Consider the following 26,254-nt stretch of genomic DNA (forward strand, 5'->3'; position numbering starts at 1 on the left):
AACCCTATCCTCTTACACTACCATTTCCATTGCTACCATCATTGTTGCCACCACCACCACCACCACAACCATACATGCCGCCACTACCACCACAACTGCTAATACCATCGTTGCCGGCACCGTCACCACTGCCATAACAACCATAACTGCCACCATCGCCGTTGTCGCCTCCCTTACCATCATTGTTACTTCTGTAGCCCAACCACCACACCCTTTTATTGGAATCACCATCACAACCATTGGCCTCGCCACCATTATCATCACCATCGCCCACACTATCATGTCTATTTTTGCTACTGCTTTTACATTAAAATTTACTAACGTTTTTATATTGCTTTTCATACTCACACCACTTTTAAAAATACAGTTTATCAAACACTCAACCACTTTATTTTTCAGCTAATTATATTTAATGCACAACATAAGTAGTTTTTTTTTTTTTTTTTTTTTTTTTTTTTTAAACACAACAATCCCAAACTGGCCCTTTGTATTTGGAAAAGAGTTGTAGCTTATACGGTTAAGAGCATTCACCATTACACCCAAAGTAATGAGTTCAAATTCTGCCTTTCTATATAAACATATTTTTGTTATACGGACTTACTTTGATTCATGTTAACGAGTTTTAGCTAAGGCTTTAGAACCAGAAGCATACTCGACCCGAAATATCTCTAGGCCCAAAATGGTCCAACCTAAGCCGGGCTCGAGCCCAACATTAAGAGTTGGGCTGGGCCCGCGCATTGATAATCCCTATGCCCTAATTGATGAATGTACTTTTTGGTAATTTCAGAGAGGCTAGAATTGTAATTTCAGTTCAATGTCAATGAAGTTTAATCACAAGATTTCCCTTTCTCCGAACGAAGTACGTTCTTTTACAAACGACATTGGGCAGAGCAAGGACTAATCGAAAAAATCACCAAACAAAATACCCCTGAATTTGAATTAAATTACAACTCTAATTACCAATAAACCCAAATGACTGAATGAGTGGCATTAGAGAAATAAGCCGAAGTATCATAGGTCATCTTCTTGCTCACTTCTGAAAACCCCAGGTCCCTCCAGAATCCTGTGTCTCCCAAATCCGGCTCTATGATTTCTCAGCCAAAACAAACGAGTAAGCGCTTCTTTTCCAAAACCCTTTTTTTATGTTTCTGAATTCGTTGCGACATTTTTATCACTTTTTGGTGTTTTCCCAAAGTTGTTCAAGCTTCCACCTTTAGCTTGAAGAACGATGTTTGACTCTGATTGTTCGATGTATTAAATTACGCATACTTTTGGGGGTCTGTTTTTGCGATTCAAATATGTCAACAAATTACAGTAATTTTTCAAAGTTTTCAAACTTTTTGAGATTATTTGTTGAATTTTGGGTAAAATTAGGGTTCTGCATCCCCATATTACTAATTTTTACAAGGGTTTTGCTTCCCGTTTTGGACTGTGATGTTATGGGTTCTTTTGGGTTTGGATTGCATGTGGGTTAAGGCTTCGTTGTGGGAGCAATTGGTATAATGTTTTTGGTTTATAAAGTGAACTGTCATACTTTCCGGGACCAAATGGCAAAAAAAAAAAAAAAAAATTTGGATTATCTGCAAATGAATTCATTTGTGAATGAAATTTAAATGTTTAGGACAGAGTTCAATGTTTATTATTGTCAAAATAAAACTTACAAGTCGTAATTGCTGCAGGTTAGTTTGGTAGTTTAGCATAGGACCAACCCTTGTAGTTGGACCAAATTTTCTGTATTGTACCGGCTGTAGACAATCGTCCGCTGTACAGATTCGTATTTGTTCGGGTTGAGGTAATTTACAATTGTCTCAGTTGGAGATGGTCTTTGAAGTATGAGGATAAATATTTGGAATTGAAATTCTATAAATTCAAGGATTTCATTTGGGTTCCAAAGAGACTGTTGAGAGGGGACTCTGAGATAAGCGGTTATGTCTAGCTCCGGGAAATGGGATATATTTTGTTGTGTATTTCGCCTTCTTATATCTTCCTTTGTTTTAATTCGTAATGTTTTATTATTTTATGGTTTTCCTGAGAAAGCAATTCATTGTATTGTGGGTTTTCTGTATTTATTTTTCAGTTTTAACCATGGTTTCCTGTTTTTCCTTAATTATTTTGAATGTTGTTCTGGGTGGCTTATGGAGTTCGTTGAGTTGCTTTCTAATAAAGGTCGTACCCAGTGCACAAGGCTCCCGCTTTACGCAGGGTCTGGGAGAGGTGAATGTCGGCTAGCCTTACCCCCATTTATGGAGAGGCTGCTCCCAAGTCTCGAACCCGAGACCTACCGCTCATGGGCGAAGGCACTTGCCATCGCACCAAGTGCTTTCTAATATGTGATGAAAATATTTGCATGGTTTATTTGGTTATTATTCAGGATTTTGTTTTGTTTTTCATCTCCGACCTTTTTCAAGTTTCACCACATAAGTAGGTGCTTAGTGATTTACTATTAAACTGCAAAAAAATGCATTTTACATTGCCTTTCTTTAATTTGAATGTCAACTTAATAAGTAATACTGGGGGTGAAATGTTGCACACATGTAATTGCTTACACCTTGTTTATTTTTCTTTACGTTGATTAAAGGCTTTTAATTGGTCCTAACTCTTAAGTTGATGCAGAATTGGCAGGGTTCAACTGGATGTGACTTGTGATATTGAACGGAAATCAAACTTGGCTTTTTTTCAATAAAGAAGCATGCTTTTGGGGTTATAGTGTTTCCTGTTGCTTTATGCACCATTAAATCAGCTTAAGTGAACTCAGGTTCTCCAGATTAGTGATGGATTGCAATAAGGAGGAGGCCATTAGGGCCAAGTCGATTGCTGAGAAGAAGATGCAGAGCAAGGATTTCGTGGGGGCTCGTAAGATTGCTATAAAGGCGCAACAACTCTATTCTGATCTGGAGAATATATCTCAGATGCTTATGGTTTGTGATGTGCATTGCTCTGCTGAGAAATTATTTGGGACTGAGATGGACTGGTATGGCATCCTTCAGATTGATCAAACAGCGGATGAGATAACAATTAAGAAGCAGTACAGGAAGTTTGCTCTCCAACTTCATCCTGATAAAAATAAGTTTTCCGGTGCAGAAGCTGCTTTTAAGCTGATAGGTGAAGCTCAAAGAGTACTTTTGGACCGTGACAAACGGAGCATGCATGACCTGAAACGCAAGACTTCTGTGAGTAAAACAGGTGTACCACATCAGCCCCCGCAGAGGGCGAGTTGGAACTCAAATCCTGGAGTTCAAAACAACTCCAGAGGCAACTTTTCAGGCGTTAATCTCCAGAGCCAACAGCAACAGCAGCCTTTTCCACCAGGGTATTCAGATGCCCGATCCACTTTTTGGACTGCCTGCCCATTTTGTTCAGTTAAGTACCAGTATTATAGAGAAGTTCTTCTTAGATCTCTTCGTTGTCAAGGCTGCGGTAAGCCCTTCATTGCATATGACACAAATGTGCCAGGTGGAGCACCACCACCACCACCACCACCAACTAACTTAAGTCAGCAGGCATTCCCCCCAAAAAAAGTGAATGTTAACATGTCTGAAGTGACATTTCAGAGGAATGTTGGAGCTGAGAACTCCAAAGCGAAACCTTTCCAAAAGACAGAGAAAAAGGCAAGTAGCTCTTCAGGTGTCCGCCCCGAAAAGGTAAAGCGTAAGAGAGAAAGGAAACGTGTAGTAGAATCCAGTGAAAGCAGTGTCTCTGAAAGCAGCAGTGATTCTGAAGAAGATATGGTCATCAATGATGCTGTTCTTCAGGCTGGTTTGAAATCTGGAATTTATGGAGAGCAGCAACCACGGAGGTCTTCACGGCATAAGCAGAACGTTTCTTATAAGGAACATCTAAGTGATGGTGAAGACACTCCTTTATCAAAAAGGGAGAAGAGGAGTGGTTCATCCTGTGCCACTGAAGAGGAAGATGAAGACGCATTAAAAGAGGAGGAATCTAACATGAATAATAAATCTGATCGTGCTGCTGACGCTACAGGAGATGAGGAAAAGGTGAAACAGAAAGAAAGTGCTTATTTTGAAGAGTGTTTGCCAAAGGGAGTTGGTGAAAAGAAGTTTGGGCCTAAAGAAAGGGTGAAAGTATTCGATTCGAAGAAAAGAAGTCTTGAGAATTCTCCATTAGATAAAAGCTCCAATGAGAAACAAGAACCAGACCCCTTGTATTCTTTCCCTGATAGTGATTTCAACGACTTTGAGAGGTACCGGAAAGAAGAACTCTTTGAAGCTGGGCAGGTGTGGGCTATTTATGATACTCGAAATGGGATGCCAAGATTCTATGCTAGAATCAAGAAAGTTCACTCACCTGAGTTCAAGTTGCAGATAACCTGGCTAGAGCCGGACCCCGATGATGATAATGAAAAGAAATGGGCCAAAGCTGACTTGCCATTTTCTTGTGGTAAATTCAGACAAGGTCACTCTGAAACCACGAAAGATCTTCCCATGTTCTCTCATTTGATGATTTGGGGGAAGATTAGAAGTGCTTACATGATATATCCAAGAAGGGGAGAGACTTGGGCCATTTTCAAGAACTGGGATATAAAGTGGTTCTCTGATCTGGACTCCAATCAGAAGCACTTTGAATATGAATTTGTTGATATTTTGTCAGACTATTCTAAGGATGTTGGAATATATGTTGCACTCTTGGAGAAGGTGAAAAGCTTTGTGAGTGTTTTTCGAAGGGTTAAGGATGGGAAAGGCACATTTCAAGTTCCATCCGGAGAATTATTGAGGTTTTCCCACAGAGTTCCATCTTATACATTGACTGGTGACGAGGGAGTAGGAGTTCCATTAGGATCTGTTGAGCTTGATCCCGCCGCTTTGCCTTTTAATATTGAAGAAGTTCCTGTTTCTAGAGAACGGAAAACGGAGGCTAGTACTCGTACTAATGGTTTTTCTGCATCTCCGGATACAAGGAATGAAGATGGTAATGTTCCCAAAGGATCATCCCCAGAAGGTATAGAAGGTATCGATATTCCGGAAGCTGAGTTCTACAACTTTGATGCTGATAAATCTCTGGAAAAGTTTGAGATTGGTCAGATCTGGGCATTGTATAGTGATGAGGATGGCTTGCCAAAATACTATGGCCAGATAAAGAGCATTGATAGTCACCGATCCAAATTGCATATTGCATGGCTTGCCAACTTACTACCAGACAATGTGATCCGATGGCATGATGAGGAGATGCCCGTCAGCTGCGGGAGATTTAGGGTTAGAAGGGGTCCACTCCAGGACTATGATTCTACTCTGTCCTTTTCACACCGGTTAAATGCAGTTTCTATTGGTAAGAATGATTTTGAAATATATCCACACAGAGGTGAGGTTTGGGCTTTATATAAGAACTGGACAGCTCATCTCTCGTGTTCCGACTTGGATACCTGCGAGTATGACATTGTGGTGGTGCAGACTGAAAATGATTTGCAAAGAGAGGTCTTGATTTTAGAGCGTGTGGATGGTTTCAACTCGGTTTTCAAGACTCGGGCGAAAGGAGGATCAGCTGAAACCATGACCGTCCGTGGGGTTGAGCTACTGAGGTTTTCTCACATGATTCCTTCTTTCCAGCTGACAGACGAAAAAGGCGGCAGCCTCAGAGGATGCTGGGAACTTGACCCGGCTGCTTTGCCGCTTCGTTTCTTCAGTCAGACTTGAGTTGGTAATCAGACTAGCCTTTTGCTTCATAGGCCTTTTCCCAGAATGCCGGTGTGGGAAATGAAGCCGTCTATTGATTGGAATGACGAGGCAGGCACATTTTGCAGCCGGCTTTTGGTCCTTGGTGAAGAAGGAGGTGGCTCTGCTGGTTTTGTGTTGCATATTCTGAATTTCTTGTTTATATACCCTTGAATTTTCACTGAACCCTGGGCTACCTATGCTGAAATGTTGGTCGAGAGTGAAAGAAACTGAAATTTTTTTTCTTGTAACTGGAACCTCGTATTTGAATTCTCTGATGAACAAGAACAACCTCGTCTTCCTAGATAAATGCTTCTGTTAGCCTTTTACTTTGGTGTTAAAGTATTAGCTTTTCTACGAGTGGCTCTTTGTCACAATGGTTGGGAGGAGCCCCTTGCATAATGACGTGAGTTCAAACTCTGTCGACTCCTAATCTATTATATAATCTTCAAATCTATCGTTTGTCAAAAAAAATAAAAAATAAAATACACAAAGTATTAGCTTTTCCTTTTCCGTACCAGGCTATGTTTTGTAGCCGTTCTTCCGACAAGTTTGTTTGGGACAGCCTTAGTACTGGTTTGGTATTGAAGTGATTTTAAAAAAAATGGGTATCAAAAAAAGTTGGGAGAGTTTTTAGTATTTGGTAAACACTCCAAAATAGATTTATTTCAAAGTTTTAGATGAAAAAAAGCTATAAAACCGAAAGCTGCAAAAAGCAGCTTATTGTGAAAAACACAGAGATACATTAATTTTATTAATGAATTTTTCAATTTGCCAACATTGCCCTCCTTTCTCCTGCCTTCCTCACACTTTCAGACTCTCTCACACGCCCTCTTCCTCTGTTGCCTGCTGCTGCACCTCTTCCTCCTCCTTTTCCTCTCTCTCCATCAGTCTCAGCGCCAGAAATACCGTTGTCGCCTTCCCTCCTTCCTTTGGTAAGCTTCTCTTGTCTAAAATTTCGTTATTTATTTGTTTGGATTTTTAAATTTGGGGATGGGGAGAGTGAGTGAAAGAGGGGTGGGAAGAGTGAAGGGATGAGTGTATGGGTGTCAAGAAAAAAAAATTGGAGATGGAGGAAACAATTGGAGAAAAAATTAGGGTTTGTGGAGGAAACAAGAAAAATTGAGAGAGAAGAAAGAAAAATTGATTACTTCTCTATTTTTTTCCTTGACTGAATCTTGATGCATGTTAACCGTGATAAGTGATAATGCATGTTTGTTCCCTGATTGCTTCATAGATTTTTGCAAAGTCATTGGACAGTGAAGTTTTGGAGTGTGCTTATGTTTGTTGTACTTGGGATTATATAGTCCCACAGTAGTATTGTGTATAAACGGTTGAAACTGGGTATGATCAAAATATGTTCTGCATGCAAGTTTAGGCGTCATATTAGTTTTCGGTTGCATGCACGTTTATCTTTTTACTAAGACTTGTCAAATTACGCAAGACTTTTGACTTCTTTTGTTGTTACGTTGGAGGAATCAAGCTCTGAACGACCTATTTTAATTCTAACTTATTTCCTTACTATCTCCTTGTGGCGTCGCCACTTGTGTTGGACTTGAAGTTTTGAACTCCAAAAACTTAGGCTTTTACTTCTTCGAGGTTTTGAAAATGAACGATAATTAACGATGAAAAGAAGTGATTGTTACCAATTTCTTGGTTGATTTCTAGAACCAACAACTTCCAAATAATCCCACACATCGGATCAATCTTCTTCCCCTTTATTTAAAGATTAAAATAAAATAAAAGGAGAAACAAAAATAAAAAGGGGCCGTTCCGAGAATCGAACTCGGGACCTCTTGCACCCAAAGCAAGAATCATACCACTAGACCAAACGGCCGGTCATGGTATTCTATTATCATTTACCATCCTCTACACTAGGAATTTAAGGTGATGATTTTCAGCCGTTGGATTTTGATTTGATCGTTTCCTGGTCAGTGGTGAAAGTTTCCGTGGTATTTTTATTTACGGTCGGAAAAGTAAAAGAGGAGAGAAACGTAGATGAAGGACAAGTTACCAACTTCGGCTCCGATTATAACAGACACTCACACGGTGTTCCACTCCTTAATATTCCCTCCAAAATTTCCCACGGCCCCCATCACTCCCCCCACTATTTTCCCTCCACCTCCAAAAACCCTAATCTTTCACTCTCTCGCTCCCTCTCTTTCCCCAATTGATCGTCTTTCGCTTCTCACTTCCGCATACTTCCTACCCCACTTTCGATCGTCGCCATCAATTTTTGTTTTTCTTTTTTCGTATTTTTTCCTTATGAAATTTCGATGCTTTTTTTCTAGGGTTCCGGTGGATTCTGATCTGGTATCCGATAAGAGTTGAAATGGGTTCCCTCTGGGACGGCCACGACGAAATCAAGCCGATGGAGAAAAACTCACTCGCCGACTGCGCCGATACCGAGCCCATTGATACTCAGATTTCAAGCCCTCCATTGTCCGGTAACTATTTTTTAGTTAAAGTTTTGTCCTTTATGGTAATTTTAATGTGAATATATAGACAAGGAGTCAAATTTGTTAAATTCATGTTCGCATAGTAAAATTTTCGATTCAACAATTTCTGTTGCGGTTTTTCTCTGAATTTTTTCATGGAAAAGTAAGATTTTTACATGTTTGCGCATATGTTCTCTTGAAATTGTGCATATCACTGTGAGAATTTTTGTTTGGCTGTGTTTTAGTATGATTTTCGCGCATTTTGGGATGTGAATGCTGTTGTCTTTTGGTTTAGGATTACAATTGTTATTGAGATTTCTTTTCTTCATTTTGTTTTATTGAAAATTAGATGAGAAGGGCAAATCGAGGGATGTGGATGAGTTAGTGCGAGACATTGTGCCGTGTGATGATACTGTTCCAGTTGAAGATGCATTTGAAACCCAAATGGTAGATTTTGGTGATGAAACCCAATTAATGGATTTCGCAACCGAAACCCAAGTAATGGATTTTGGTGGCGAAACCCAAGTATTGGATTTGGGCGGGGAAACACAAGCGATGGATTTCGGTGGTGAAACACAAGCAGTGGATTTTGGTGGTGAAACACAAGCAGTGGATTTCAGTGGTGAAACACAAGTGTTGGATGATATCAACTGCTTTGCAAACATGGAGGATACTCAGTTATTAGAGTTTGATGATGTAGTTGTCAGTGACAGTGAAGAGTCGGATGCAACTGAAGTTTTGGATGATAGCAAGGATCTAACTGACAATGAATCGGTACAGAGAGGTTCTGGTCAATTAATGAATGAGGAGAATATTTGCCGCACTCCTTGTGAAAATAGTGAAAATGGGTTAACGGAGCAAGCCAATCATTTGATCGACAAGCAACACAATGCAGGTTTGACCTCTTTAATCTAGACAAGAATGCTAGTCCTTACCTTATTTTATTTTTGGTAAAGAGACAATTTTGTTAGGGAAAAAGAAGTAAACAGAGAGGGTGGTCTAGCAGACCAGCCCAAACACCGCTACCACAACAAGGACCACAAAACCAAGCAAACAAAAACAAACAACAGCCTAAAACAAAAACACAACCAGACTAACAAATAGCTGATTTCCAATCTAAATAAAGAAAGGAAAGCGATATTCCAGTGAACTCATTAGAAACCGAAGCCCATAATCTTTAGCTTCATTTGCGGTCTAAAGCTTGAATATGCATAGCTGCATAATTCTTTGCTTTATCTACTATTTCAATGATGAGCTTCTGGCAGAGTGAATTACATAATGGGCTCATGGATTGCAAATTAGAACATTTTCCTACTTATTGAATGAAATATCATTCCTTGGTTTTGGAATGTTTTATTTAATCTTGAATTCACATGAAGTTTCTTTTAATAAATTGTGCATGTAAATTTATGTGCTAATTCATAAAAGTAAGTTCGGGTTTTATCTTTTAGGGCTCCATGTTTCTGCTGCAACACCTGTGGATGACGGCTCCCCGGAACTGGGACCAGGTATGAGCTATCCTGCTTCTTCATAGTTAGACTGCATTTTTTTAATAAAAAATTTGGTAAAATTGTATGGAATATGGATGCTAGGATCTTGTGTGTTAACTCCTTCAAATTGCATGGAATCCGTATCAATTATATATTTTGCTAAACTGGTTTTGGTTTATGGTGCTGCCGGTTTGTTTGAGCATACAATTGATTTCTTATTTCAAAGTGCAAATATCTATCTGGGCCTCGTTTGTATTATGATTACTTGATTTTCTACAAAAGCAAAATAAATATAAAGGAAACATGGTCTGAATTTATTTTCCAGCTACTTACATCTGGAAGTCAGAGTTCATGATTGCTCAATGGAATAATATAATACACTCCTAATATGAACTATTATGTCAATCTACCCATTTTGCTCAGGTTCTGTGCATATGCAATTTACCTCAGTCCGTGCAGCATCCTTACAGGCCTCCGGTCTAGCAGCTCACAGTACAGCTTTGAATGGTACCAACAGTGAGTCTTGTTCTGTTCCAAGTAATAACCAATCTTTGAATCAACTTTCCGGGAAAGATAATGCAGTATCTCTTCTAGGGGGTTCGACCATAGATGGGGAAGAAGTCAACAAGGAACATGATTCAAGGAATGAGAACAAATGGAGGACTGGTAGTTTAACAGCGAGAAAACTTTTTACTGAGGATTCAGATGCTGAAAACACGGAAATTTCTCATAACAGCGCTAGTGATGAAGAAGCTGAAGATTTGCTTCAGTTTCCTAGTAATTTGGCAGGGTTGAGCTATATTGACTCTCAAGAACCAGGTGAATTATCACAGGCTAATGCACTTGATTTTGTGGATAAATTCCTCCAAAATAATCTGGATGAGTCTAATAAAGAAGTTGGCCATGGAAAGAGTGCAAGGGACAATTCAAGATTTGTCTCAAGTGCAAAAGGGCCACAAACTTTGGCCAAGAAAGCCAATGACAAAAGCATAGATAAAGGGATTTTTGATTGGGATGATAACCGCGAGGATGAAGAAGGAGGTGAATTTTTCCGCCGAAGAAAAGCAGACTTCTTTGATGGCAGAAGCCATGGGTGGAGATCTCTTCCCCAACCCCAGAAGTCCAAAGAGAAAAGACAGGATGCGGAGAAGGATCGCAAAAAACAATTACAAGGAAAGAACAAGAGAATAGGTGTAGTTCATTCTGATTCAAAACTATTGTTGCATAATTCAAAAGTCGACAAGAAGACAGCACATGAAGATGAAATGAAACATAAAAAGAATCTCGTCAGTGAGTTTGATGAACAGTTTAACAATGACTCCCCTAGAGAGAAGTTGGATGCTAATATTAATAAGAACGATGCACCTGAAATGATGAATGTAGGCTTTGATACTCAAATGGCAGCTGAAGCTATAGAAGCCTTGTGTTATGGTGAAGGGATTTCCAATTGTGATGCTAGTGATGACCATCAAGATGCTCAAGGAAATCAGAGTTCTCCTGAAGGTTCGATGGGAGAAAAATCAAAGAATAGAACTTGTTCAACAAAACTGTCTTCTCGAAAAAGAGGGCGTTTTACTGATGCAGGGGTTTCCCGAGAAACTCAACAAGCAAAGAAAATGAGGGTTGGTGGCAGATCAAGTAAACATTCTTCAGTTTCACCTCTGGAATATTCTAAGAATACCAGGAAGGAGTGTGAAACAAAGGTGGTGATAGCAAAATCAAAGAAGGGGAAGTCCAACGCTAAAAAGCATCTTAACATCATTGGGAACAGAAACATGGAGAAAATGCCTTCTGTTGCTATTGACCTAAGAACAGAAGGATCTATAAAAAAGCATTTACAACAGGATGTTGGTACGTTTACGCCGATTGCACGTCGAACTAGACGGTCTATGGTGGTAAATCAGTTAAAGAAAGCTGACGATGCATCCAGTGATTGTGGAGAAGAGTCGAGCTCTCAAACAGAGGATGTTGCAACTAGAGAAAAAATAATTAGTTTAACAGGTGTTCAGGTGTCTAATGCGTTGAATGCAAAATCTTCAAAATCGGGTCCCAATCGATCTGGAGAAGTTGGAAATCATAAACCAAGCCAACATCATGGTTCAGATCTCAAGTTTGAAGCTATTTGCAATGGCATCAAATTGGATGCTTTAAGCTTCCCCAAAGGAAAAAGATCTAGGAGAAAGTTATCTGATCAGGTTTATGGGCCTGATAACTTAAATGATCCACCGACCCCATCTGTTCAGCCAGACAAAGTTGGACAACGTGTCACTAGGCACACAAGACCGCAGGGTGCTGCTCAAAGCATTTTTGTTGATGTAAAGTCAACAAGAAGAACCCGATCGGCTACACGTGGTGACAAGAATTGTGCTAGAAAATTTGCACGTCAAAGTTTAAAAACTGATCCTTGGAAAGCTCCTCTTCATTGTAATTCTTCTCATAAGGATGGGATAATGATATCAGAGATTACAACTGGTGGAGAGGCAGTTGGAATTCTTGACAGGGCGAGTGATGCAAATCCGTCTTCTGCTACTAAAATGAGGGATGAATCCCCGATAGGGAAATGCAAACCACTGGATTCAGCTTGTGCTACTCCAGTTAACAGTAAGGTGCCTGTCAATGATGCATCTCCGGTTTGTATGGGTAATGAATATTTCAAACAGTCATGCAAGAAGACCCCTTCAAGGCCAAGTCTTTTGAAAGAAATCCGTGACTTAAGTGCAAATGGGCATACACCAACTTCAGCATCAAAGGATTTAAGGAAGAGGAGAGATATGACAGATGTTCAAGTATTGTATAGCCACCACTTGGATGACCATGTAATTAAGCATCAGAAAAAGGTTATTTTGTGAGTGAGTTCAGTCTTTTTTTAAACATGTAAGTTCTAAACTAATCTTATCTGCAAATCTTTTTTTGCAGATTTTGGCCCGACTAGGAGTTTCTGTAGCATCCTCTATGACAGATGCCACACACTTCATAGCAGATCAATTTGTGCGTACGAGGAATATGTTAGAAGCTATTGCTGCTGGAAAACCAGTGGTGACGCATTTATGGCTCGATAGCTGTGGACAAGCTAGTTGTCTCATCGATGAGAAAAACTATATACTAAGGGATACCAAGAAGGAGAAGGAGTTTGGCTTTAACATGCCGACTTCGTTGGTACGTGCGTGCCAGCATCCGCTTCTGGAGGTAAATATTATGTTTATGTTGGTGCGCCCAGATAGATTAGACTTATATTGCATTCCATTAACACATGATTTTGCAGGGTCGTAAAGTCTTCATCACCCCAAATACGAAGCCTGGTAAAGAAATAATTTCAAGTCTGGTCAAAGCAGTCCATGGCCAGGTATGGTTTTCTTTCTTTCTCTTCACACATGCATACACAGCAACACGCACGTATAAAGTTCATCCTGTTTTTATCTGAGCTTTTGATTGCCATTAATTCCAGAAATGATTTTGATTCTGTTCGAAATGCTCATTAGGCTATAGAAAGAATTGGTAGATCTGTTTTGGAGGCTGATAAAATTCCAGATGATCTGTTGGTTCTATCTTGTGAAGAAGATTATGAAATTTGTGTGCCTATACTCGAAAAAGGTTATCAGCCATGGCTTTTATTTACCAAGTATTTATAAGAAGTAGGGTGCTATTCACACACTTATTTTTACTTCTCTCACACCCTTTGTTAATTTCTGTCTGTTGATCTTCTTTAATTCATCCGATCCGATGGTCGAAAATTAGAAGGGTGTGTGAGAAGTAAAAAGGGATGTGCTAATATCACACCCCTAAAAGAATACGAGGTTTTTTTTTTTTTTTGACACTGCTTTATATTTTCAGGAGCTACAGTTTACAGCTCAGAGTTGCTATTGAATGGGATTGTTGCTCAGAAGCTGGAGTTTGAAAGGTTAGTTTTACTTCCAGGATTTCATATTTATTGTTCGAAAGTAATATCTATTGTTCTTGTCCTCTTTAAAATAATGGAAGAAACTAAAGATTATGTGTATCGAGGATTCGTATCTTGGTTTTCCTAACACGCTTGCACAAATGATGTGGCAGGCATCGCCTCTTCACGGATCAAGTTAAGAAAACCCGTTCGACCATATGGCTAAGGAAAGATGGCAGTAAGTTCCTCCCTGTGACAAAAAATAAATAAGGTCAATTATATTTGTCCATCTTTTCTTTTTTTTTCAAATATCTTTCTTCCTTTATACGGTTAGGCATTACTAATTGAGTTTTCTTTTTTATATTTTCCCTGTAAGTATCTCCATGTTGTATATAACCGTACTACTTGCAAATATATGAGAAGGTTTCTTTATTCTCCCTTTTTTACCGGGTGATGTAGCTAGTTACTGTTTACTGCATGTAAAGATTTGCTTACTGTAACGTAAATTATTTGTTTACCACAAGAATATTCTTGATTACTCGGGAGGGACGATGATGCTATTAGATAAATCAACTTATGATTGTCAACGTTATAAATCTTGTACTTTTAGGCCTAGTTTGGTGCGTATTGGATTGGATTAGATTATGTTGAAGGAAGAAATGGAAATCAACTTCGAATCGTATCCAAGTTGAAAGTAGAAGATGGATTAGTGAAGGAAACGTCTCACTTCAAATCCTACCAAGGTGGACGCGATAAGTTTTCTTCACGTCTAATTTATCTTCCACCTTTAGCTTGAACAAGGTTTCAAAGTAAACATCCATTTCTAGCATCAGTATACCTAGTATGCGGTGGCTTATCCAATCCAATCCAATCCCATCCAATAGAAACCACCAATGAGTTTGAGCTCTCATTGTACGGAGCTACGGGTTTGAGCTCTCATTGTACGGAGTTACGGGTTTGAGCTCATAAAAGCAAACCTTTAGTGCTGGCTATTTTAACTTATAGATGTTACGTCCTTTAACCGAACCAAAGTGGTTCAAGAGCATCTACCCTTGTACTCGAGGTCCCCCGCCCCAATGGCGCGACATTGTTTACAAAACTTAAAGTAAAAAAATTATGAATATAAAGACAAAGGATGCCACATTTAGCAGTCGACTCTTTAGCGACAAGTCATATGGTGCAACTGTTAAATCCAGGAATCAGTCATACAGGGCTAGAGCTTTGAGATTGCGCAACTTGAACCCTCCAGGTGAAATATTTCATGTACAATGAGTTGAGGCTCATCGCTAATCCGAAACCCAACACCGCAGCAAGCAATATCGCGTAAATGGCCATCAGATGAAGCTGAAAGAAAGAACAAAAAAGATTTAGTTAATAAGGCGCAAATTGTGAAATAATCAAGCACACGTAATCTGGCATTAGGCAGTTTGGTGCACCGTAGAAAAAACCGTAGTAAGCAACAGAAAAACACACGCAGATCATGGAGCATATATTATGACAGGGTTTGGATAAAATCACGAATCGAAAGCATCACTCACTATGCTGTAGAACAGGTGGACGATGAGGGCGACAAGCGCAAACTCCAGAGCTGCATATGTCCATATATACTCCCTGATTGCTGCAATTAAACAAGCAAATGGTTAGAGTGTTATAAACTTACACAGAGAGAAGAGAACCAGAAATCTCAGAGGCTCTGCTATACCAAGGGTGATGGCAAAAGTGGATGCCAAGAGACCCAATGTAAATGCAAACGGTGCTGTAATTACAATCGCTCTAGTTTTCAAGTCACGAATCTACACATTGGAAAAGAGGTAGAATTAGCATCGTTACGCCAACTATCAGTCACAATTTGAACCAGTTCTGTCCCTTCTTTCAATGCGTTCTTTTTGGGACCCTGTATGTGCTCAGATAGTTTGTAGACCATACAAATGAACAGATAATATTTCATGGCACCTGGAGCCGCATAATTTAGGCGTTCTTACACAATGGTCTAATTACACACAATTAGATCGGATTATTTTCATTTTTATGATATCGAACTCATCAGGAGACACAAACAAGTTCTAGTTTAGCGGAAATCAAATTCTTAGTTCTAAAGTTTTTTTCACCAGAAGAATGGCATACCAGTAGCTGCTCAAGGAAGAAGAAATAGCATATTGTGCTAATCAAGACCATTACCACAAAGTCCTGCCAGGCACTGCATTAAATATGACTTCATTAGCCATAAAAGAGTAAAAAAGGAAGCATGATATCTATCATAAGTTGAATTCTACAAATAATGCACAGGTGTGACTTGATCAGAAAGAGAACCCTACAGTAGCACTGTCGCCTGCCAATGATGTGGCTATGATGGCTGAAATTTGTCTCTACAAGATAATAAAATATGATTTGGATATTACTTAGATCCTCTTCTGGCATTTAATGTTAGAGAATTCTAACTGGACATTCATGACTGAATCGAAATGGATGCTTCATGAAAAGGTTTCTACCTGTTTTTCTTTCCCTTTACTAGTTATGATATCATGAGTCTCCAAATAATACCCTCTATCAAAGTCATAATGGAAAGGATCTCAATACCGCAGTATCTCACCTTATCGTTTCTGGATGCAAACTCTGTTGGTTGTGCTGCTGTCCACTACCCCTTTGAGCAGTGCTCTGCACCCGAAGCAATGTTACAGGTAAATTCTGAACCTCTTGACCACAAACATCACATTTCTTGTTTCCTTTTGTGCTGAACCACTTAATGGCGCACTCTTCATGTAGAAGTCTAAGAGCACCTTTGCAAAGACATTCCATTTTGAGCGTATTTTGTTCATCACATACATCAAGACATATCCTGCACACTGCTTCTTCTTCAGGAATTTCTTCATCATTAGCCTCCACTGGAACTGGAGTTATTTGATCTGATTTGCCGAAAATAAAGTTAGAGGGGAGAGAGAGAGAGAGAGAGAGAGAGAGAGGAATACATATGCCAAAAGTAGTTGAAATATAGTGAGTAAATTCATTCATTGTTACAAGTATGTGAGTTGTATTTACAGCATGAACAAAAAACCAGAATAATTGATTCACTACATACCATCACTAGGTTCTGCTTGAGTCTGCTCATTTCGAGTTGCAAAAGATACGGATCTTACAATGACTTTATTACGTCCAGGCATGGAAAGGGACCTCGAAACTGTTGTAGTTTCTTTCTGCACACAATTAATCACAACCATCTCTTTCAGTTGGATGACTTTCAGATTAACAAGCCATTTTTAGGGAAGCATTAATGAGGAAAAAATTAGAAGAAGCACAAAGATTCAGATTTAATTTTCTTTTTCTTAGTACATACATAGTAGTTTAATGGAAAAATTGACCCGAATTATCATATTACACGGTTAAGAGGTAACTTGAGTGTCTAAACTGGAAACGTAAATCAGATTGACATCATTCTTGGAAACAGCATTTTGGGGGCAAAAAAAAAAAATCTACAATGTCTCTAGGTAAATCATCAATCATAATTTTTGTTTGGAAGATTATTATCTTTTGTTGCATTACCAGTTTTATACCTCCAAATGCAAAGAAGTTCATGTGAAATCTCAAAAATTAAGGAAACTGTAGAATGCATGACCACTTACATGTGGCTTGTGCACTTCATTATACATCCTCGCAGAGCTGGGTGTAGCTACAGAGGGGGACAAATTTGATATCGGTGTAAAAGGAAGAGAGGTACATCTTTCAGGAGCTCTACTGGGGTCCGAATTAAGGAGGGAGCTTCTCTCACCATCTGGTTGATTGCCTTTTTTCTTGAAGCTTAAACCCCGGAAAAGGCCCCCTGATAGCGAGCTGCCCTTAAAGGAACCTTGAGACTGCAGTAAACCCTTTCCACTACGGCTACTGCCAAAACCCACAGGCCTTCGGGGTATCTGAAGTGATATGTCTGGCCGCCTCCCAGTAGGTTCCAGGTCGGTAGCTTCTTCATTTACTGTCTTCAGATTTTGGAAATCAGCCTTCACAAAACAAAATATCTAATGCTAAATCTCATTTGGTCTACAACCTTTCAGAAGATTTCTTATATCAATTAACAAAATGAAAAGACACAAACTTTTCATACAAAAACAACCCGAATGGCTATAAAGATTTGGGATTTTCTAGTATACCCCAGGTTTTTTAACCGTTACTAAAAAACAGATCATATCTGCAATAATCAGAAAAAAGGTAACAGAAAAGCAGTTTGCAGTACACAATCAAGATCTGCAAAATACTAATAAAGGAGGGCAAAAGAGAATGTAACAGTTTGGGAGTAGTTTTAACTTGCAATGAAAAATAGCATTAAACCAGTGAAACCAGAAACTGGGCAGGGGGCACCCCTAAAGTTTCATGCTTAACTTTATCACGTAACATTAGTTCTCGTCTGAAATCCAACCACCAGAGACAAAAATAATCAAAAATCCAGGTTCAATTAGGAGTTTAAAGATTTTAAGAGAGTTTACAAATTCTTATGTATTCAATCAAGAATTTAGATGAATCCATGAAAGTCCACAGAATCTGAGTCTAATTTTGGATTTTAAAGCAGTTCATAAAACTCCATACGCATTCAATTAAGATTTGATTTTAAAGTATTTTAAAGGATGAAGATTTTAATGGATTTGGAGGGATTTTTATAGTGTTTCTAGGCTTTATAAAATCAGACATCTCCCTTAAGACTCTACTCAAAATTCACATAAAGTCCATGGAACTCCATTAAACTCCATAGACTTATAACTCTTTTAATCTCAATTAAATACACCCCTAACAAAGCAAGCAACACAGCAAATAAATCGTCCCAGCAAAAATCTTCTTTTTACCCAGTTGATTTCTTGAGCTAAAAATGATAAATCAAGTTCAAATCTTCCACTTTATCCACACAAAAAAGTTCAAATCTTGCGAGAGCAAAGCATAGGTTGCATCCAAAAAGTTGCAGAAACAGTAAATGCAAACATGGAAAACATACAAAAACAGTGAGAGATGGCGAAGTTGAGATATAAACCTGAGGAGAAGGAGGACGTTCTGCAGCTCCGTTGGAGACTGATTGAGCAGCTTGCATTGTTATTACTGAGGACCCCAAGAATTTCTTTCTTTTGGGAAGGAAAAAAAAGAACCCAGCAAATATAAAAGAGTGAGAGACTGAGAGACTGAAAGATTTATTAAGGAATTGGAGAATTGCAGTGGTTTTAATTTAAATTAATTTATTAGAATAATGGGAAATGCTATTTAATTGGTGAGAAAATACATGGAATTATCTGGGAGGACGATGGTCTGGTCAGGTCGCAGAGGAAGATGACGAGAAGTTTTGCAACTTTTGTCTGAAGGTGTGCAGAGGTTTTCGTCACGTTGCACATCACTTACCCATTTGTTTCCCGAGAAGATTGAATGAGGATCCGGGGCTCTCGGGATCGTTTTTCGCAGATGTTTCAATCACGTTCGATCATAGTTCGTTCATATATCTTATCGTTAGAAATTATTATAAATTTTTTTATTTAAAATTGAATATAAACATTATCTAGCTAAAACTAACCGCATAATGTACAATTAACGGACATGATTAGAAGATTCACATAATCCTCGCAAAGAGGATCAGACGAGTATCCTCATTCCTGATATTAAATTTTTAAAAATACATATATTTGTTTTTCACTTATAATATCAAATTCACTTGTGAGCAACTACACATTCATTGACAACCAAGTGAGCAAAAAACATTAACGTATTACGTTAAAATTGAATACAATACCTCTATCTTCCAGTAACGTATTACTGGAAGATTCACAGGTTCCTCACAAAAATGATCAGAAGAGGATCCTCATTCTTGATATTAATTTAAAAAAAAAAAAATATATATATATATATATTTGTTTTTCATTTTTAATATCAAATTCACTTGTGAGCGACTAAGTGGGCAAAAAACATTAACGTATTACTAAAAATTGAATACAACACCTTTATCAATATCAAAAAAAAAATTTAACAAACGATACTATCTACACTAAAAAAATGAGATAATGTGCTAAACTTCACATTGAGTTAGCTATAATAATGTGGTTCAAAACATTAAGAGCCTGGTTAGGATTACTCCACGTATTGATCTGCTAGGGTTTCACCAAAAGTAAAATACCTCTAGACTAGAAACCTAGAAGGAAGAGAGCTAATGGACAAGAAGCTTTTGACCAAGACAAAGCATGCCAGCGTTCGTACCTAAAATCTAACAATTTAACTTGCTAATATTAATATTTATAATAAAAAAAAAATTCCGTAAAAATCTTAAACTAAATATAATTAAAAATTACATTGTTATAATACATGCGATAACTAAATAGAAGATTACAAATTAAATTCTTTATCTAACATGTACTTTAAGATATCAGTATAATTACACAATTCTAGTAATTCTCAATAGAACATTAAGCTCAAGTAGGGAAAAGCAATTTGGAAGTAATTTTGTGTTGAACAAAAGATTTTTCACTGTAATCGTCACACGAAATGGTATACCATGTGTCACTATATAAATGGTGGAATATGTGTATTAAAAAGTAAATAATTTAAAAAATAAATTTTTTTACCATTTATATAAAAACACATGATATACTATTCGTATTTCCGTCACAATGAAAAATTTTCCATGTTGAACACCCCTTTTTGTTTCACCAAGCGATTTGTATGGTAATCGAGGAAAGCATGGGCCGAAGCAATCTATCTGTATTTCATGAGATGGGACGATGACAAGTAACCTACTTGTAGTTTTGTCGGGCCCATCTCATTTAATATTTGTGAGACTAGCTGTTTATATTGAATTTTGTAAATTACATGATGTAGTTGTTAATAATTAAATTATTAATTAATGTGCTAATTTTTTATTGATGATACATCATATAATTTATAAATTTAGTCTAAAAAATTAATGTACCTAGCATTACTTTTGAATATTAAGCATCGACATCATCCAGATGTTGGTCCACCAAACACAAACTAAAAGAGAAGCACAAACGTCCACCGTCGGTTATTATGGCTGGTATCAGATTCTTTTTCCTTTCACAAAGGTATATAATAAGGTCATGCATAATTAAGCTCATGAGCCACGTATCATGAAATAAATAAATCAAACCACACGTTTGGTACGATCAGTTTGGGGTTGTTGTGCTATGAAAAAAAAAATGTTGTTTCTAGAAGTAAGAATAGAGCTGCTTCTATTATTTGCTGTTTTGGATCTATGATTTTGACAAAAGCATTTTTTTTTCATTTACTAAGCACAATTTAGCCCCAATATTTTTTTTATTGCAAACGATATCACTACTCTAATTTATTTAAAAGAGGGGGAGAGTTTGAATGCTAAACACGGTGAGTTGAAGAAGAATATTCTCTATCTACCAAGGTAATCTAGAATTTAGGATTTGGAGGAATGTTATAAAGCTGTCACGAAAACTTTAGAGTATTCTTCTTTAATTTACTACGACACTCACAAGTAAGACTTTGATTTTCTGCTTATTTTATTTCTTTTAAAAAGTTGTGCAATTTTTAGGAGGTTTCAACTTTCAACACTAAATTGGAATTTTGAAGGCCCAAATAAACCAAAATAGAATGTCCCCTCTCCTATTAAAAGAGTATTTCTAAGGGGCAGTTTGATAACCATTTTGCTTTTAATTTTTATTTTTTTTAGTTTGTGGTTTTCAGTTTTTATGAAACTGAAAATTAAAAATTAAAAAAATGAAAACCCAAGGCCAAGTTTGAAAACTCAAAGAAGTAGTTTTCAATTTTCAAAAATATTTACCAAACAAATTTGAATTTTCAATTAAAAAAAAGTAAAAATTAAATTGAAAATTAAAAACGAAATGTTTCCCACACGGGCAAAGGAAAATATTGGTGGGGGTTTAGTTTGACATAAAAACCTGGAGCCCAAAACCCAGGCCCATCTCTGAAGTTATCCAGTCCAAACTCGAACAGACGGAGAAACTAGTTGCTCTCGCAGTCGGAGAGTCTCAGCCTCCCAGAGCTCCGTTTTCTGTTCAGACTTCAGCCATATAAATCTCGAGCTCTCGTTCTTACCTTGTAATTCTTTAAGCGAAAGCATGCCCTGATCATAATCTATATATATATATATATATGTATATACATACAGTTGCTGAAATTGAAGTTTTGATTTTTCTTTATGTGTAGTGGAAAATGAAGTTTCTGGATTGGTATTTGAAGATCGCATTCGGGTCGGCTCTGATTGGAGCTTCCATGGAGTTTTTCATGATCAAGACCGGCTTCTGTGTGAGAACTCTCCATTTCATCATTACCCTTTTCTTTCTTTTGATTATGTACCTGTTGTTTCATTTTATGACATAATTAATGGAGCAATATTGCAATAATTGTTCGTAAATTGTTCCTGTAATTTTTTTGTTTTTTTTTTATAAATTAAGTTGTAGTTTGTGAAACCAAATATCAGAGTTGCAGTAGGGAAATTGTGAAAAGGGATTAGACAGAAATATCATTTGTTTTGGTTGAACTCAACTTAGATGAGGTTTCACATTCACATGGATTTTATTGAATTTAGAACCCTTTCAATTGGAATTTGTTTGCAAATGTAACCAATTACCAGTTGTGCTGGTTACTCCCAAATGGTTTCTGGGATTGAAAGATTTGGTGTTTGATCAACTAAATATTTCTTTTGATCTGTCTTGCTCCGCATTTGAGCCGTCATTGGGGTGCCCCTTGAGTTTGACTATGGTTGGGCCATCTAAGTTGTTCCTTCACTCCCATCGCCCTCTAACCTCGGCTCTCCACTACTCTTAGCATTTTTTTTGTTTTCTGCAAAAAGCCTCCGCTCTGTATCGTCCCCACTTTACAAGAGACTAGTTACCTTCGCATGTTAATGTTGTTTCTAAAACTGCTCTTTTGCTTCATTGGAAATCTGCAATTAGTTAGCTTAATGGAGTTTCTCTTCTTATAACTGCTTCAGTTTTAGGGGATTTAGTTTGCTGATTTGCTGTGTGCTTTCTGTTTTTACTTGTGGTCGTCTTGTCCACTTTTTGTAATTTTATTGTCATTTCCGATAAAATTTGGTTTCGTTTTTCCACAAAATAGATTCCTTTTTCTGTTTGGTATAACCGAGTTGAATTGTTATGTACCACATTATCTGAAAGAGCGCCTGTTGCATTCTCTCTTATGACTATATTTTGTTCTTGCATAATGTAATTCTTAATTGCCCTCTTTTCATACATGCAGATGACAAAGTAACTGTTCTTGAATCAGAGAAACGGGCTTATGAAAATTCGCCAGAGGCCCAAGCTATCAGGGAAGCTCTCAATCCGTGGAGAAATCGTGATGCAGAAGCAAGCAAGGAATCCTAAGTTGGCTGGCTGCATGTTCACAAGGTTTGTTTGACCACATCATAGTTGGGATCTAGAGATCTGCACATTGCTATCCATTTACTTGGTAGAATTTACGACTTCAAGAACTGATATTTTCTTAGCCTTTATACAATTCGACATTCACAGTTGCTAGCAGACTCTAATTCACTTTCTTGCTTCTTTATTTCCTATTCCCTCGCAACTTCTGGCCGGGTCACGATTCTAAGCCATTTTTATCAGGGGTGTTATCTGCCTTGTTTTGTTTCAAATATCCATTAGAGTTGCATAACACAGATATTATTTATGAACTCAGCCATTTCTTTCCGTGATCGATTGATTTTGACTAATATATGTGTTTACAAAATTTTAATGATAGCTGATAATATTACATTCAGTTTATTGACTCAGCTTGAACTAAGCGTTGAAAGTATCTTGTAACTGAATATATTCATTATCATGGTACAACATCTGATTTACGAGAATGTTGACTCTCAAAACTGCACCTATGGTTTACTTGCTAGTTAAACGTTGTAACTGCCGAAGATTTTTTGTAAACAAGTTCAGTTTATTAAAAACTAAACAGTTTTTTGTGTGGCTCTGCAGGAAGAAGATAACAGTATTAGCAGGACATCAATCTGGGAAATATTGTGAAAGATGACATTGTTTCTTCTAGTTGAACAACGTGAGAGGCGACCGTGGTCATCCCGAAAATTATTTCATTCCTCTTATTTATGTAGCTTATCGTTCTTGTCCTGGGGAACAAGATCAACAGTTTTGAAAGTATGTATGTAGCCATTTTGGTTGGTTCTTCTAGTACGCATCTATAGTTACGAATGAATACGCTTGAGAAAAATTCATGTCACTCTTGCCTCAGTCTCTTCGCTCTTTAGCCATTTTGGTTGTATCATACCAGTCTGTCTTTCTCCTCGCATGACTTAATTCCGAAGCATTGAATTAGAGAAGCGAGTGGCTAAAATTGTCCAACATTCTCTAATCCGTGCTCTTGCTAATTAACCACAAAATCAAAATTTAAAGCCACACCCTTTGGGGTCAAGGGATTTGAATCCACACATGATCTCTTGAGGATGCGAGCAACAACACATCCTCAGCTAAAAATAATAATTTCAAAAATCACAAATTTGAAACACTCCAATACTAGTCGGTAAAACCCCTATTAAAGGTTGGTGAAAAGGGTTAGTTCAAGATTTCAAGTATCCTTGCTTTGCTAGTGCGCTTTCAATAATTACAGTATTACTTTTGTGCTAACGAAGATTAGCATTTTTGGAATCGGTTCTAATCACAAAATGAACCATCAAACTTTCGGATTATCAAACCCACTTTAGAATGATAATCAAGTACACGAGTGCTTCATTCCCTTCCTCTATTAGTGCTTTTATTCGTGTTGGTTAACCAATTTTGAGACTTTATACTGGTGTTACCCTAGTAGTGGATCGTACTTGCACTAGCAAGATAGATCAACTCATTACTAATCAACATCGATATTTTTCTCGACTTGCATATTACCATTGCCACAACATGCGTGAGGTTCTAGCACAAAAGGCATCAATATAATTAGTTACTAAAGATGTTGTAGCTTATCATGTAAGAATATGATCATGATTATAATTCCTAAGGCCTGCTATTTGTTTCAGATCCGTATAGAAAAGTCCCAATGTAAAAAGGTATACTTAATCCTTATTTGTGAAGGATTGAATGAAAGTATGAAAACTGGTTTTAACACTTTGTATACAATAAGGTAAACTTATTCAGTGTTGAATAAGGATTCTAATAGGAGAATTACATGGATTGATTGTGTATAAATAGTAGCCTCTACTCTCATAAAACATACACTCATTATTGAACTAAGGCCTATTGTTAGTTTAAGTATTATTGGTTTTGACAGAGAGGAGAAGGTCTACTACTTGTTTGATCATGGCTTCATCTATGACTGCTGCAGGTTGGTTTATATTTCATACTTGTAGTATATTAATTGTTTTGGTTATTCGTGGTTTGTTTAACTGGACTAAGATTTCTAGGAGGCTTTATTGGTTCTTACATGTGGTATCAGAGCCAAAGTTTTAGTTAAAAAACTCGAATTATAAAATAAAAGGGGCTCCTAAAGGTTTCGAACCCCGGAGCTGTCTTTATAAAACAAAGTTAATGTTTGTTTGGTAAAATAAAGTTGTCGTCGTTTCGAATTTGGGGTTCAGAAAAACTGGGTTTTCTGATCGAATTGGGGTTCATAAAGAGCAGTCAATCTAGATTACAAATAATTCATTACTTCCGCTGCACTACTTCGTTTTCAATATGGATACTTACTGGTATGTGTTTCGTTTTCATTTTCGTCTAATTCAATCTTTGCTGATTCATGAGAAAGTGAATTTTTTTCGTTTACTGCACTTCTCTATGATTTTGAATCTGAGTGCCTTATTCTAATTGATACTATATGAGATTCGGAAGCAATAAAAACTCAACAGACTTGTATGAATTGGATTTAAAATGCATATATGTTAATTATGATCCCCATGTTATCGTGTGATTCCTTAATTTTCCCAGAAGTTGAGATCTTAATTATCTATTTTTAATTAAGATGACTAAAATCATTGCATCCAGACATCTCCAATAATTGATTGGTTTTGCTTGATGGGTCGAAGAAAAAAAAAAGTTTTTGAATTGTCTGATCTATGTGTATCCTTTATCATTGAGACTACATATATGGTCAAATTGGTTCAAATTTTGTTCTGTAAAGTTTAACTAGCAGTGGAGAAATCAGGAACCTATTGGTTCATGTTTACTGATTTCATTCTGATCTACTGCAGTTTCACTGAAAACCTTGAATCTGGCAAGTGTTCCAATTCTCACTGGTGGAAGTAATTTCAAGAAGTGGAGACGCGAGATCAAGTTGCTACTGACACTCAATGAATTTGACATTGCAATTGACAATCCACAACCCCCATTATTGACTGACAAAAGTTCCAAGGCTGAGAAAGCAGAGCACGAGAGGTGGTGGAGATCAAATAAATTGACACTATCCATTTTGGAGGCTGGCATGACTAATCATGTTAGAGGAGGTATCAAACAACATGATCTTGCTGTTGATTACTTCAAGGCTATTGAAGAGAAGTTCCAGGAACCTCAGAAGGCTGAAATTAGACACTACATGGCACTCTTGACAACTTACAAGTGTGAGGGCAATGGCTCAATTAGGGATCATATTATGAAACTCTCAGATGCTACCGAGAAACTCAACTCAATGGATGTACATATTTCAGAGACTCAACTGGTTTTTATGGTGCTTCAAGCACTCCCTGCTAAATATTGTCAACTGAAAGTCTCATATAACACTCAAGGGAATCTTTGGACACTTGATGAGCTCATTGCTCAATGTGTCCAAGAAGAGAAAAGACTGAAGCAAGACAAGGGCAAGGAAATTTAA

The 26,254-nt window shown here is 37.5% G+C and overlaps 5 protein-coding genes and 1 non-coding gene across 17 annotated transcripts; 4 read left to right on the forward strand and 2 right to left on the reverse strand.

Annotated features, from left to right (window-relative positions):
* Nucleotides 1–835: 835 nt before the first annotated feature.
* Nucleotides 836–5,976, forward strand: LOC103403797 (uncharacterized). Of its 2 annotated transcripts, XM_008342644.4 has the most exons (3): nt 853–1,111; nt 1,680–1,792; nt 2,614–5,976. In XM_008342644.4, the coding sequence occupies exon 3, from the start codon at nt 2,772–2,774 to the stop codon at nt 5,646–5,648; it is 2,877 nt and encodes a 958-aa protein (XP_008340866.3). In that variant the 5' UTR covers nt 853–1,111; nt 1,680–1,792; nt 2,614–2,771; the 3' UTR covers nt 5,649–5,976. The 2 variants fall into 2 exon arrangements, with proteins under 2 accessions (XP_008340865.3, XP_008340866.3); XM_008342643.4 differs by lacking the exon at nt 1,680–1,792 and having other exon boundaries at nt 836–1,111.
* Nucleotides 5,977–7,431: 1,455 nt separating this feature from the next.
* Nucleotides 7,432–7,503, reverse strand: TRNAP-UGG (transfer RNA proline (anticodon UGG)). The gene has a single exon. It is a non-coding gene; the product is annotated as a tRNA-Pro (tRNA).
* A 145-nt stretch (nt 7,504–7,648) lies between these two features.
* Nucleotides 7,649–13,910, forward strand: LOC103403796 (uncharacterized). 4 transcript variants are annotated; one of them, XM_017323777.3, is made up of 10 exons: nt 7,654–8,113; nt 8,454–8,999; nt 9,556–9,612; nt 10,018–10,110; nt 10,189–12,431; nt 12,511–12,780; nt 12,857–12,937; nt 13,074–13,185; nt 13,426–13,492; nt 13,645–13,910. In XM_017323777.3, the coding sequence occupies exons 1-10, from the start codon at nt 7,999–8,001 to the stop codon at nt 13,739–13,741; spliced, it is 3,681 nt and encodes a 1,226-aa protein (XP_017179266.3). In that variant the 5' UTR covers nt 7,654–7,998; the 3' UTR covers nt 13,742–13,910. The 4 variants fall into 4 exon arrangements, with proteins under 4 accessions (XP_008340863.3, XP_028951194.2, XP_017179266.3 ...); XM_008342642.4 differs by having other exon boundaries at nt 7,698–8,113; nt 10,018–10,101; XM_008342641.4 differs by having other exon boundaries at nt 7,649–8,113; nt 10,018–12,431.
* A 517-nt stretch (nt 13,911–14,427) lies between these two features.
* On the reverse strand, nt 14,428–18,905 carry LOC103403795 (uncharacterized). Of its 8 annotated transcripts, none has more exons than XM_008342637.4 (9): nt 18,723–18,905; nt 18,480–18,563; nt 17,089–17,460; nt 16,548–16,662; nt 16,062–16,374; nt 15,596–15,668; nt 15,174–15,264; nt 15,010–15,089; nt 14,428–14,815 (listed from the first exon to the last, which is right to left on the reverse strand). In XM_008342637.4, the coding sequence occupies exons 2-9, from the start codon at nt 18,534–18,536 to the stop codon at nt 14,675–14,677; spliced, it is 1,242 nt and encodes a 413-aa protein (XP_008340859.3). In that variant the 5' UTR covers nt 18,537–18,563; nt 18,723–18,905; the 3' UTR covers nt 14,428–14,674. The 8 variants fall into 8 exon arrangements, with proteins under 8 accessions (XP_008340859.3, XP_008340858.3, XP_028951196.2 ...); XM_008342636.4 differs by having other exon boundaries at nt 18,480–18,567; nt 18,723–18,899; XM_029095363.2 differs by having other exon boundaries at nt 17,089–17,439; nt 18,723–18,877.
* A 2,488-nt stretch (nt 18,906–21,393) lies between these two features.
* LOC103403794 (uncharacterized) lies at nt 21,394–23,680 on the forward strand. Its single transcript, XM_017323462.3, has 4 exons — nt 21,394–21,532; nt 21,641–21,737; nt 22,694–22,842; nt 23,422–23,680. The coding sequence occupies exons 2-3, from the start codon at nt 21,647–21,649 to the stop codon at nt 22,816–22,818; spliced, it is 216 nt and encodes a 71-aa protein (XP_017178951.1). The 5' UTR covers nt 21,394–21,532; nt 21,641–21,646; the 3' UTR covers nt 22,819–22,842; nt 23,422–23,680.
* Nucleotides 23,681–24,750: 1,070 nt separating this feature from the next.
* Nucleotides 24,751–26,254, forward strand: LOC114822252 (uncharacterized). Its single transcript, XM_029096575.2, has 2 exons — nt 24,751–24,775; nt 25,638–26,254. Exons 1-2 carry the CDS (start codon nt 24,751–24,753, stop codon nt 26,252–26,254), a joined length of 642 nt encoding a protein of 213 aa, XP_028952408.2.

This window comes from Malus domestica, chromosome 16, assembly GCF_042453785.1.
Source record: "Malus domestica chromosome 16, GDT2T_hap1".
Lineage (NCBI taxonomy): Eukaryota > Viridiplantae > Streptophyta > Magnoliopsida > Rosales > Rosaceae > Malus > Malus domestica.